At 40.7% G+C, this 14,447-nt stretch overlaps 1 protein-coding gene across 1 annotated transcript in view; it reads right to left on the bottom strand.

Annotated features, from left to right (window-relative positions):
• Window positions 1-14,447, bottom strand: part of LOC117521650 (receptor-interacting serine/threonine-protein kinase 2-like) — a 47,619-nt gene that overhangs the window by 23,189 nt on the left and 9,983 nt on the right. Inside the window, exon 2 of the mRNA XM_034182973.1 lies at window positions 3,904-4,057. Coding sequence (XP_034038864.1) covers window positions 3,904-4,057 — 154 coding nt within the window. The remainder of the gene's footprint in view (window positions 1-3,903; window positions 4,058-14,447) is intronic.

The raw sequence follows: 14,447 nt of genomic DNA, 5'->3' as shown, positions 1-14,447 counted from the left end.
GAGCACAGCAGGAATCATAAATTGGCACTGGGTAGCGTGGTATTGTGTGGGTGTGGCATCCAGTCACGTTAAGTACCGTAACGTTGCCTCAACTTGCGAGTAAACTACTTCCTTTTTGCATCCAGTGCTCTACACTGAAAATCTGCAAAAAAATTAAGCTCAAATTCATAAACTCGGCATCGTCATGTCGCCGCATGATGCAACTTTATGTTGGCCCAGTGTGAAAGGGGCTTAAGGTGTGATTGTAAGTTGGAGGCTACATAGGATGATAATCAGAGTTTACAATTGGTCAGCCATACACTATTGTGTGACCAGTGAAATGTGTGAAGAGGTTACTTACTTTAGTGCAATGTGTGCTATTATACATACATTTATCTTAATTTTATTTTTTCCATTTCAGAATGGCACCAGCAAGGAGAGCTCCTCTGTAAAGCCACCAAAACCTAAACTGACAATGAAAGGCCTTACACTGTGGGTACCTACAACAAATACGTGGGAGGGGGCCTCGTTTACAGCGAAATACAAGTTCGCCCTGAAACCCTGGCGTTGGTACATGTATATCTTCTGGCACACCATCACCTTCTCTGTGGTCAGTGCCTGGCTCCTCTACAAGCGGCACTGCCCAGCTCTCAAGATACCAAAGGAGGAGACACTGAACATGAGACAGTTCCAGGCACAGCTATCATCCTCTCTCATTCTGGTAAGAATCTATTTCTGCTATTTGCCATGTTTGTGATATCTTTGACTTGTATCTTCATGCATTTTTGACATGTACATGAACTGATTATCAATGTTAATGTTAATATTGATTCTTCTCATTTCAAATCAGGTGGACACAACACGCGAAACTCTGAAGAGAGGATGACCATCTTCAGGCAATGGGAGCCCAGTCGCAGCAAGGAGTCCTTTGAATGCTGGGAAGAGACCACCCTCGGGTGATTGGAGTTATAACAGTCTCTCTACCAAGAAAGCATGTGTACACCCCTCACTGGATGTGTGCAAGGACCTAAGTAGACATTTCCCAATGAAGGTGAAGAGAGGATGCTGTAGACATTGCAGTAAAAGATATACTAATTTTGGATGTTACTCAGATCTGGATTCTGGATCAAGATATCACTTTAGGCTTTGAGGATTATGTCAAAACTACTTCACAGAATCCCACCAAATTTGCACCACAGATATTAGAACATGGAAAACTCCACTGAATTTTGGAGGTGATCCAGGTCTGGACTGACAGATGTCAGAAATTGATGTTTGCTCTTGTTTGTTAGTGTTTTTATATATTTGGGTTTTACAGGGTTAAGCAAGAAAAGGGTATTTACAAAAGCAAAATGATGCAAAGGGACAATTTACCCCACCAAGACATATTGGAATTCCCCCCACCAACACTATTTTTAGAGTCACTGTTTGTTTTAACACAGCTCAGCTTGCCCTCCACATGCATCTCCAAAAGTTACACCAGAGACATGAAACATTCCATGTTTCACTCATTAGTCATCCCATAAGCAGGAAGTGTCATTACAAATGTAATGTGCGGAAGCTGAAGTGATACTTGTCAAAGGCCTTCCACTCATTTTAACAGTGACTGTGCAAAACAGATCTAACAAAACTAGGAAATAATATGTAACAATTGGGCAGAGCAGTCTTATCTGAGCGTGGGCGATAAAGGGTTAAAATATGGCCCATATGACGCATTAATCCTACATCCGGGGACAGTGTTGTTGTCCACAGCAAGGCACTTCCTCTGAGTTTTTGCACAAATTACACACCAAACAAAATAAAAATGCAAAGAGAAAGTGACGATGCGATGGAAAGTGGACATGTGTTGCGGTTTGTTTATGACCGGGAGGTCAAACGCGTCGAGGCGGTTGTGCAGGCGAGAGAACGCGGCTACTCTGGCTAGGTGTGTAGGCTAACGCTTACCGACACGACCTCTCCCGTTTCCCTCATCTTCCCTTCTCCGCTGGGAACCAAAAAACTGCACTTTTAGCGACTGCTTCGGTGACTGCAGCTAAAAACAAAACAGTACACCATTTTTCCGTGTAAAGTGATGATGTGTTTATGTTGCATGACGTGAAACATTCCATGTTTCACTCATTAGTCATCCCATAAGCAGGAAGTGTCATTACAAATGTAATGTGTGGAAGGTGAAGTGATACTTCTCAAAGGCCTTCCACTCATTTAAACAGTGACTGTGCAAAACAGATCTGACAGAACTAGGAAATAATAAGTAACAATTGGGCAGAGCAGTCTTGTCTGAGGGTGGGCGCTAAAGGGTTAAAATATGATGCATTAATCCTACATCCGGGGACAGCCATTGTAGTCCACAGCAGGGCACTTTCTTTGAGTTTTTGCACAAATTACACAGCAAACAAAGTAAAAATGCAAAGAAAAAGTGACGATGCAGTGGAAAAGTGACGATGTGGTTTGTTTATGGCCCGGAGCTCAAACACGCCAAGCCTAATGCTTACCGACACAACCGCTCCCATTTGCCTCGTCTTCCCTTCTCCGCTGGGAACCAAAAAACTGTACTTTTCGTGACTGCTTTGGTGATTGCAGCCGAAAACAAAACAGTACACCATATTTCCGTGTGAAGTGATGCTGTGTTTATGTTGTGCAGTGGCAGGCTTTCCCCTGAAGTGGTCAAATCCCACAATATCACACAGGGGTTCAAATGAAGCTGCTCTGCACTATTACAACTGCAAAACTAAAGTCAGCAAATATATGCAAAATTATATTCTACAAGATAAAATAATTTACAATAAATGTAAATATAACAATGCTAAAATACCCTCAGCCGTATGAGCATGTACCTTTTCACGGCATCTGCCAGAGGGCATGCATCTGCGAATACAGGAGCTTTTGAAAAGACCGCAAGTTACCTTTGACAGCGTGTGATTCGCGTGCATGCTGATGTCCGCGAGATGTCTTGTAAATCACTCCAGAGGTCTTATCAGGTTACAAAAACACTTTATTTCTCGCTAGCTTTTATTTAATATGAGGAACATGTAGGATTTACACAGAAACACAGGATTTGGAGCGGATTCCACCACGCTGAATTAGCAGCGAGCGAGCGAGCGAGAGAGACCAGCCAGTGATGTCACATTGCCTCTCTACTCTGATTGGCTGATTTGAATTATTCATAGCATAAAAACAGGAAATAGAATGTGACCTTTTGACCTCTTACAATAGGTCAAAGTTAGCCATCTTTGAACTTGTCCAAGTAGTGTGTCCCAAGAATGCTCCCTGTAAATTTTAAGATAGTAATAGGACTGGACTTGCAGTGAGCACAGACAAATGGACAGACAGACAGATGCAAAGCCTTCGCAATACCTGATGGCCATACTTTGATGGCCTCGGGTAAAAATAATCAAAGATGTTCAGAATATTTAATTACTAGCTGTGACTATTTCTCATTCTTCTACATTTTGTTTCATAAATTCTTAATGCGAGTAACACTAAATTTTTATTTTATTTTATTGCAAGCAGTTTATTTCATCGCCCCTTCAGCTTCTCCCTTGCTTTTCACTCAGGCTCTCGACAGCAAATCAGAGGTGAATTTCCATGTTGAACTGGCACAAGGTTTACACCGGATGCCCTTCCTTATGCAACTCCACATCACACGGAGAATGGGCAGGGGTGGGGTTTGAACTGGAAACCTTCCACACTGGAAACAAGCACACTAACCACTAACCACTGTCTCCCATTAACTTGTTTTTTGGTACTTTGTCAAACCATCACTAGCAGTTCTACTCCACTGAGGACAGATAAATAGATAGCTGTACCAACAATCTTTGCTTTGAATATTATCTCTGTATGTACAGCACTTTGAAGTAGGCTTGATGTGTTAAATTAGAACAAACACATAAACCTGACGTTTTTTATGATGTCACTAATTATTACCTGATGGAGCAGCAGGTCCAGCGAGCCATTGCTCATGAACTCTGTGACTATGCAGAAGAACTCTGGTTCATAGCAGATGCCAAAGATCTGGATGATGTAGTTGAACCGGGCTTTGTGAAGCACCTCTGCCTCCTTCAGCAGACAGCTTCTCTCTCTGAAACAGTTATTTGGAACAGACAAACTAATAACACACAAGGCAAAAGTAGCATTGTTGCTGTACATCTATGGACAAAACTTTGAAAGTTGACCATTAACCACTTTTTGTAAGAGCATGAAAGGTCACAGTCATCATAAAAATAAAATTCTAAACAATCTGCATGGATGTTTTGGCTAATGTTAAACAAACAAACAAATTAAACTTTAAGCAGTTTCTCAAGCTGTTAACCAGACACATGACATACTGGCTTTTTTCCCAGTTCATTTCAAAGAGCAGCACTTCTGGCCCAGACTGACCAACAGGGTTTTCAAAACTATTATAAGCACTGGTTTTTAAAATCCCATAATGTCATAAAACGGCTATAGTATGCCATCCATCCATACTTCAGTAAATGCACGTGACAATCTCAACAAAAGTTACCTCATTTTTGCCAAATGTGACCTAGACATCATGCATGAGTGCACCGCAGACTAATTCAAATTTGAGGATGATGAAGTTTCACCAATTACGTGCAAGATTTTACTGAACAGTATTGTTTATTAGAATTTACTATCCTCTATCCTAATATATATATATACATACACACATATACACATACATATATACACATACATACATATATACATACATACATACATATATATATACATACATACATACATATATATATATACACATATATACATATATATATACATACATATATACACATATATACACATACATATACATACATATATACACATACATATATACATACATATATATACATATACATACATACATATACATACATACATATATATACATACATATATATACATACACATACACATACATATACATACATATATACATACATATATATATACATACATATACATATATATACACTCAACAAAAATATAAACGCAACACTTTTGGTTTTGCTCCCATTTTGTATGAGATGAACTCAAAGATCTAAAACTTTTTCCACATACACAATATCACCATTTCCCTCAAATATTGTTCACAAACCAGTCTAAATCTGTGATAGTGAGCACTTCTCCTTTGCTGAGATAATCCATCCCACCTCACGGGTGTACCATATCAAGATGCTGATTAGTGCACAGGTGTGCCTTAGACTGCCCACAATAAAAGGCCACTCTGAAAGGTGCAGTTTTGTTTTATTGGGGGGGGGATACCAGTCAGTATCTGGTGTGACCACCATTCGCCTCATGCAGTGCAACACATCTCATTCGCATAGAGTTGATCAGGTTGTCAATTGTGGCCTGTGGAATGTTGGTCCACTCCTCTTCAATGGCTGTGCGAAGTTGCTGGATATTGGCAGGAACTGGTACACACTGTCGTATACGCCAGTCGAGAGCATCCCAAACATGCTCAATGGGTGACATGTCCGGTGAGTATGCCGGCCATGCAAGAACTGGGACATTTTCAGCTTCCAAGAATTGTGTACAGATCCTTGCAACATGGGGCCGTGCATTATCCTGCTGCAACATGAGGTAATGTTCTTGGATGTATGGCACAACAATGGGCCTCAGGAACTCGTCACGGTATCTCTGTGCATTCAAAATGCACTTGTGTTCTTCATCCATAACAGACGCCTGCCCATACCATAACCCCACTGCCACCATGGGCCACTCGATCCACAACATTGACATCAGAAAACCGCTTACTCACACGACGCCACACACGCTGTCTGCCATCTGCCCTGGACAGTGTGAACCGGGATTCATCCGTGAAGAGAACACCTCTCCAACGTGCCAAACGCCAGCGAATATGAGCATTTGCCCACTCAAGTCGGTTACGACGACGAACTGGAGTCAGGTCGAGACCCCGATGAGGACGACGAGCATGCAGATGAGCTTCCCTGAGACAGTTTCTGACAGTTTGTGCAGAAATTCTTTGGTTATGCAAACCGATTGTTTCAGCAGCTGTCCGAGTGGCTGGTCTCAGATGATCTTGGAGGTGAACATGCTGGATGTGGAGGTCCTGGGCTGGTGTGGTTACACGTGGTCTGCGGTTGTGAGGATGGTTGGATGTACTGCCAAATTCTCTGAAACGCCTTTGGAGACAGCTTAGGGTAGATAAATGAACATTCAATACACGAGCAACAGCTCTGGTTGACATTCCTGCTATCAGCATGCCAATTGCACGCTCCCTCAAATCTTGCGACATCTGTGGCACTGTGCTGTGTGATAAAACTGCACCTTTCAGAGTGGCCTTTTATTGTGGACAGTCTAAGGCACACCTGTGCACTAATCATGGTGTCTAATCAGCATCTTGATATAGCACACCTGTGAGGTGGGATGGATTATCTCAGCAAAGGAGAAGTGCTCACTATCACAGATTTAGACTGGTTTGTGAACAATATTTGAGGGAAATGGTGATATTGTGTATGTGGAAAAAGTTTTAGATCTTTGAGTTCATCTCATACAAAATGGGAGCAAAACCAAAAGTGTTGCGTTTATATTTTTGTTGAGTGTATATATCAATCACACACACACACACACACACACACACACACACACACACACACACACACACACACACACACACACACACTTGTATGTAAAAGTTTGGGCACCCCTGATGATTTCCATGATTTTTCTTTATAAATCATTGGTTGTTTGGATCAGCAATTTCAGTTAAATATATCATATAGCAGACAAACAGTGATATTTGAGATGTGAAATGAAGTTTATAGGATTTACAGAAAGTGTGCAATACTTCTTTAAACAAAATTAGGCAGGTGCATAAATTTGGGCACCCCAACAGAAAAAAAAATACATCAATATTTAGTAGATCCTCCTTTTGCAGAAATAACAGCCTCTAAATGCTTCCTATAGCTTCCAATGAGAGTCTGGATTCTGGTTGAAGGTATTTTGGACCATTCTTCATCTCAGGTTTGTTAGTTTCCGACATGGACAGCCCGCTTAAAATCACACCACAGATTTTCAATAATATTCAGGTCTGGGGACTGCGATGTCCATTCCAAATGTTGCACTTGTTCCTCTGCATGAATGCCTTAGTAGATTTTGAGCAGTGTTTAGGGTTGTTGTCTTGTTGAAAGATGCAGCCCCGGCGCAACTTCAACTGTCACTGATTCATGAACCTTGGTCTCAAGAACCTGCTGATATTGACTGCAATCCATGTGACCCTCAGCTTTAACAGGATTCCCAGTACCTGCACTGGCCACACAGCATGATGGATCCACCTCCAAATTTTACTGTAGGTAGAATGCTGTGTTCTTTTTCAGCCATGCATACCACCCCTTGTTATGACCAAATAACTCCATTTTAGTTTCATCAGTCCACAGCACCTTATTTCAAAATGAAGCTGGCTTGTCCAAATGTGCTTTAGCATACCTCATGCAACTCTGTGGCGTGTATGCGGAAAAGGCTTCCTCTACATTACAGCATCATACAGCATCTCTTTGTGCAAAGTGCGCTGTATAGTTGAATGATGCACAGAGACACTATCTGCAGCAAGATCATGTTGTAGGTCTTTGGAGCAAGTCTCTGCTTTGACTATGACTGTTCTCACCATCCTTTGCTTTAGCTTATCTGAGATTTGTTTTGGCCTGCCACTTCGGGCCTTATTAACTAGTACTGTGCCTGTGGTCTTCCATTTCCTCACTATGTTCCTCACAGTGGAAACTGACAGCTGAAATCTCTGAGGTAGCTTTTTGTATCCTTCCCAGTGCTTCTCGAATATTTTTTGTTATCCCCCCTGGAAAAATAAAAAATTTTGCCCCCCCACTCTCTGCCGTGGCTATAAATAATATGTCTCCATAAAATTGTTATAAGTTCACCTCTGCATAACACTGTATTCTTATTAATGTTAAAGAAAACAAAAAACAAAGAAGTTCAGATCAACAAAGAATAGCTTTATTAACATTGTTTTTAGTCTGTAACAGAAAAAATTTGAAGTGGATCACTTTGTTTGAAATAAATAAAATTTTATCCTTGTTTAAACTATAAACATTTTTTGACCGACTGCCATTTGATAATAAAAAATGAAATTAAACAAAATCAATAAATAATAAATTCAAATTGATCAGAACACTAACTCAGGAGTGCAATATATAAAACACTTTAACAGACAAAACAAAAATTAATAAAACAATTTGTACTGTTTTTTATGATTATTTTTTGTGATAGTTTTTATCTTTGCAGCACTTGCGTCATCCAGCATGACAGATACCATGTCTACTGCTGCTCAGCTCCTCTACTATGGTGTGGGTTTTTTTTATAAACCGCATTTACAGATCACCTGGATCAAACAAATTTTTTGTTGATAAATTGACAGACATGTACAATACTTTTAAAAACAATAAGCTTTTGTTTATCTGCTGAGATTTTAATATAGATTTTCTAAATCCATCCTCAGTCAGTTACATATAGCTGAATTTATAAATTCTGTGTTTTGTATGGGACTGTACTCAGTGATTACTCATCCAACTAGGATAACCAGGAAAACATCAACACTTATTGTCAATATATTGACAAATATTACCAGGGTTCTCCCCAGACAATGGAACAACAGCGCCGCGCCGTCATACTGCCAACTAGCGCCGCTATAGTGTAGTGTCATCTCATGATGTTTTAGCGGGAGACTTGGTGGGAATCTAACGGCACGCAAACCCGCTTTTGCGGGAAATTTCACATAAACAACTTTATTTTATCCTGTTTATATCGAGATGACAAAACAAGCCTTTTTTGTTTGTTTCGTCTTGGCGGGGACGCAGCGATCGCCCATCTGGGGAGGAGGCATGCTGGCGAATGCACAGCCGACTCGATCAACGCTGTCTGCTGTGGGATCGATCAGAGGCTAAGAATGATGTTGCAGCCTCTGTGACAGTGAACAGGGAGGCTTTTATGAAGAAAATGGCAGAACAAAATTCGAAATTCCTCAGGTACCGAGGCCCATTTTGAGATTTTGGTGCTGGACAGCGGCATGCTCTATTTCCATTCTTCTATGTTTTAAATGACATGTCGCACTGAAATCAGACCATTTCTGAGTGTTTCTGACAGCATTTCTTAGAGAAAACCGCGCACTTGAATGAAATGCTGCGAACGTTAAAAACAGAACCACAGATTAATTACAAAGTTTATATATGTGTGCTGTGGTGTTATGGTGACTCATTTTTTAAGTGATAACTGTTAATTTTGATGCAGTCACAGTAAAAGCAGCCGCTTTCTACTGTGCAAAAACTTAGTGCGTGCACATTGCGCGAGTGTGGTGCGTGGTTCTCTGTTACAGAACAGTCTCACGTCAAGACAGACAAAGTAAAATAAGAACAAACCCTACCAGCTCCACTGAGAAGAAGAAGAAGAAAAAAAAACAAAAAGAGAACAGTCATCCACTTGTGATTTCCAAAGTCCACTCCACCAAAGAAGTCCCCACGCACAGATCGCACGTGTTCGCCAGCCAGTTTTGTGGAGCTCTTCACAAAGTTCTCTCATGGTTAGAGAACCATTATCTCCTGAAAATAACGTATTGCAACTTTTTTCCAATGTAAAAAAAAAAAAAAAAATCCATCTGCCTGTAAAGAAACCGCGTCATAAAGACATTTCGTGTGCACGCTCACGGCGGGACTAAGTGTCCAGCGACACAAACGGCAGCATCACCACGTTAGAATCCAAAATACGACAGACTCTGAAAAAATTACGAGTTTTGGGGTGAAGTGTGTCGCCTCCTGTCTCTAGGTACAGCCTCTGTAAATCCGAACCTTTAGATTCGAATGAAAGCTCAAAAGCTTCTTTATCGGAAGAAGCAGTGTTCGTTTCTTCACTGTGTCAGCCTGATGTTTCTGCTTTTCCTAAAATGTACATCACACGCTGAGAAATGCTGACAAATGCAGAGTAAAATGCAGAGTAATAAGATATTTTCCAGAAATGCACCTGCTGACTCTGGAAGCTGAATCTTTTGTTTTTCTATTTTTATTTTATTTTTTTGACAATACAGAGAAGTGTCAAAATATGAATCACAAGGACAAGTTAAGGTTTTCACACTCTGAAGTGAACGCTCCCAGCTTGGTGATATTGTGACTTGGGAATTCAAATTGAAAACTATGCAGGGGAAAAGTGTAAAAAAGTGTGGAATCTCCCATATTTTAAAATGAGCTTCTGTACATTATTTTTTTTTCTTTCAAACAAGTTCATTGCACATTTGTTACATACAGTGTGTCAACCAAACACAAACATTTTAGATTAATTTAACTAATAAACAATTCAGCACAGAATCATACCAGAAACAGTACTAAAAGATTTTCATTTTTGTCTTTGGGCTTCAGGAAACAAGGTCGGACAGGACCCCAAGTGGAAGCATTGTGCACGGTGATAGTTCCCAACAGCACCGCTATACTAAAAATTTCTGGGGAGAACCCTGATTACTGTGGGAAATATAACGGGAGGACTACTCATTAGTGATATAAGTGACTATTTGCCTGTTTTTGTTGCTTTCAATTCCTTAGTTGATCAAACTGACCATAGTAACTTTACGAACTTCACACAGAAAATTGGAAACTATGGAAAATCTTAGAATGAATTTATTACATCAAAATTGGAGTGACATTTATATTGAGTATGTAATCAATCTTATGAATCATTCATTTCTATTGTTTCCAAGTTGTATGATAAACATTGCCGTTTTGTGTCAAAAGTTGGATATAAGCAAAATATTGATAAACCTTGGATTACTAAGGGACTTCAGAATGCATGTAAAAAGAAAAAAAATTGTATAAGCAGTTTCTAAAATTTAGAACAAATGAAGCCGAAATAAGATATGACATATAAAAACAATCTAATATTATGCGATCGTGTAAAAGGCAGTACTATAGTGATTTACTGGAAAAAAATAAAACGAATATAAAGAGTACTTGGAAGTTTTTAAATAAAATTATAAATAAGAAAAAAAGTTCTTAAAGAACATCCTGCTTTTTTATACAAATACTGATACTGCTGAAGAAAAGAAAGCTATAGCAGGTCATTTTGATGGTTATTTTCTTAACGTGGGTAAAAATTGAGCAAATTCAATTGTATCTTCTAAAACGTAGTCTTTGGATTACAGCAAAACAATATAACAGTCTTGGATTCAATGTTCATTAAAGGAACGGATGAAAAAGAGATTGACATAGTTCATAAAATTATGAAATGAAAATTGCTAAAGTGATACCAGTGTTCAAATCTGGTGACAAACATGTTTTTTCAAATTATAGGCCAATCTCCCTCTTACCACAATTTTCTAAAATTCTGGAATTTGTAATGAGGTTAAATTATTTCTTACCTAAACATCATATCCTTAGCGAGCAGCAATACGGTTTTAGAAAAAAAAAGAAAAAAAAAAGGCACTACTTCACTGAATGGATTTTGTTGAACAAATTTCAAGAATAGGCAATATACTGCAGGGGTCTTTTTTGATTTACAGAAAGCATTTGACACTACTGATCATACTCTGCTATTGAACAAATTAAAGATGTACGGTATCCGGGAATTGGCACATGACTGGATAACGAGCTACTTACACAATAGGTATCAGTGTGTCCACATTGGTGGGACAAATTCTGAGTTTTTGAGGATTACATGTGGGGTATCCCAGGGTTCAGTCCTTGGGCCATTGCTGTTTCTTTTGTACATTAATGATATATGTTTGGTTTCCAAGTCTGCAAATTGTATTTTGTTTTGCTGATGATACGCCTGTGTTCTGTAGTGGCGATCATTTGGGAAAGCTCCAGGAATAATAAGTCCAGGAACTTAAGCAGAAATTTATTATTATATTATATTGAAATTGAAACAAATACAAAATTTCTTGGTGTTTATATTGATGAAAAATTAAGATGGAAAACGCACATTAACTATGTTAAATCTAAAATGTCAAAAGTCATTGCAATTCTGTATAAAGCACAAGACTTCCTCTCCCGACATTCTTTAGCCATTTTGTATCATACATTACTTGTTCCATATATGACATATTGTGCTGAGGTTTGGGGAAATACATACAGAACTAAAACTAATCCAATATTTCTCTTGCAAAAGAAAGCTATAAGAATCATCAGTAATAAGCCATATTGTGAGCCAACAAATCTGTTATTTGCTGGTTTGCAAATTTTAAAATTCTGGGACTTGGTTGATTATATCACAATACAAATTATGTATAAAGTCAAAAATAAACTTTTGCCTAAACATGTCCAGGATCTGTTTAAAATGAGTGATTCCAGCTACATTTTGAGAGGGACATTAATATTTGAGAAAATAAGGATCAGAACAAAAGTCACTGTTTCCGATAAGGGTGTTAATATTTGGCCTAATTATCCTGATAATATTAAGTTACTTGGTACCTTAGTCGGCTTTAAAAGGCTTTACAAAAATAATATACTTACCCGTTGTCAGGATGTGAGTTTCTTTTGCCATGTTTGTTTCTTTTTAGGCTCTCTTGTTGGGGTTTTTCCTGCTTGGGTTTTAGTGTCCCTGTCTCTCGTTTGTCTCTCCTGTTTCTTGGTGGTGGGCGTTTCCCTCTCCCTGGTGACACCCTCATTCTGGCACGTTCCACACACACCTGCTCCCAATCTGCACCTCATCACCTGGGTGTATTTAAGATCCTGTTTTTGCCCTGTTTCCTCACCAGATTGATGTGCTCTATGCCTTCTCTCCAGCTCTGTATCTTTTGTTCTCGACCTGCTTGCCACCCGTGTTCTTTGACCCCCTGCTTGTACTCACGACCATGCGCCAGCCTGATGTTCTTGCTTTTGTTTGCCTTAATGGAGTGCCTACCTGTGTACCAGACCCTGTTTTCTGCCCAAGTAAACTGCTTTTACGTACAGAGCCTTGAGTCTGAGTCATGCATTTGTGTCCTGCCACAACCGTTTACCATTCGTGATAGATCAATCTGGCCAATGATGGATGCAGCGGACTTGACTCCTTTCCAAAATGCCGTATGCCACCAAAGCAGGCAGCTGGCCAAGCAAGAAGACCGGCTCACAGCTCTCACTACCGGTTTTAGCAAGCTTGCACAAAGACAAGAGGCCTTCATGTCATCTCTGAGTTCCCAAATGGAACTTCTCTTGTCAAAGCTCAACATTCAGGCCAGCCCGGTCCCGGCAAGATCCAGCCAGCCGTCACCTACTCCACCGGCTGCCCTACAGGCTTCCGTAGCTGAGTCTGCTCTCTGCACCCAGCTCTCCAGCCAGGAGGGATTTTCCGGGAAGACTGGTGATGTCTTGCTGTTCATAACCCAGTGTGAACTGCATTTTAAATTAATGTCCTCCATGTTTACGTCAGACAAAACCAAGATTGCCTACATGATCTCCCATTTATCCGGCCGGACTGCAGCATGGGCTACAGCAGAATGAAGCCGTCAGACACCATCTTGCTCCTCCCTCCCGGCTTTCACAACAGCCTTACAGCAGGTATTCCAGCATACGTCTACGGGGCGCGAGGCGGCGCACTCCCTTCTGCGGCTAAAGCAGGGTGCTCGCCAGGTGGCAAATTACGCTGTTGACTTCCTGGTCCTGGCCACCAAGAGTGAGTGGAATCCAGCTGCCCTCCTCAATGCCTTCTACCAGGGGCTGGCCCCAGACGTCCAGGAACAGCTTATTTCCGTCGATCTTCCCCAGGAGTTGGATGAACTGATTGCCCTCGCCATCCGGATCGACCGGCGTTTATCGGAGCGCTCGTGCCGCAAGCCTCGTTATGCTCCTTGATGCACCGCAACGCCGACCATCGAGCACCCACCAAGCAGACATCGAGACAACTCATCAGGGACCCGACGAACCCATGCAGCTGGGCCGAACACGGCTGTCCCAGGAGTAACGGCGCCGCAGACGGGACAACGGACTTTGTTTTTACTGTGGACATTCGGGTCATGTGGTCTCTAGTTGTCCAGTCAAGAGTGCCGCTATGAGGTCTCAGGCGTCCGTGCAGGTGAGTCATACTTCAGTTTCCACCTCAATATCTCAAAATTAATTTCTGCCAAATTGGAATCTGATCACTGTTCCGAGTTAGTGCATGTCTTTGTGGATTCCGGCTCTGATGCCAATTTAATGTTATCCTCTCTCGCCAGGTCCCTGCACCTTAAGTTGTTTCACTTCGGTCACCCTCTGATGGTTAGGGCAGTGGATGGCCACGTATTAGGACAAATTACACACAAAACGCAGCCTGTCCGTCTCACAATAAATAAAAATCATGTTGAAACCATTAGCTTCCATGTGTTTGACCAAATGACTCACTCTGTAATCTTGGGGCACCCCTGGTTGCAACAGCACAGCCCTAATTTCGATTGGTCTATGGGGATGATTAAGGAGTGAGGTTCCTCTTGTTCTGAGAAATGTTTAATCAAACGTGAATCCCAGCAACAACCAATTTTTTCGGACCTCGAGGGGGCCCCT

Source organism: Thalassophryne amazonica, chromosome 12 (assembly GCF_902500255.1).
Source record: "Thalassophryne amazonica chromosome 12, fThaAma1.1, whole genome shotgun sequence".
Classification (NCBI taxonomy): Eukaryota; Metazoa; Chordata; class Actinopteri; order Batrachoidiformes; family Batrachoididae; genus Thalassophryne; species Thalassophryne amazonica.
Note: the sequence above shows the minus strand (reverse complement) of the source record. Positions and strands in the feature narration are given on the sequence as shown.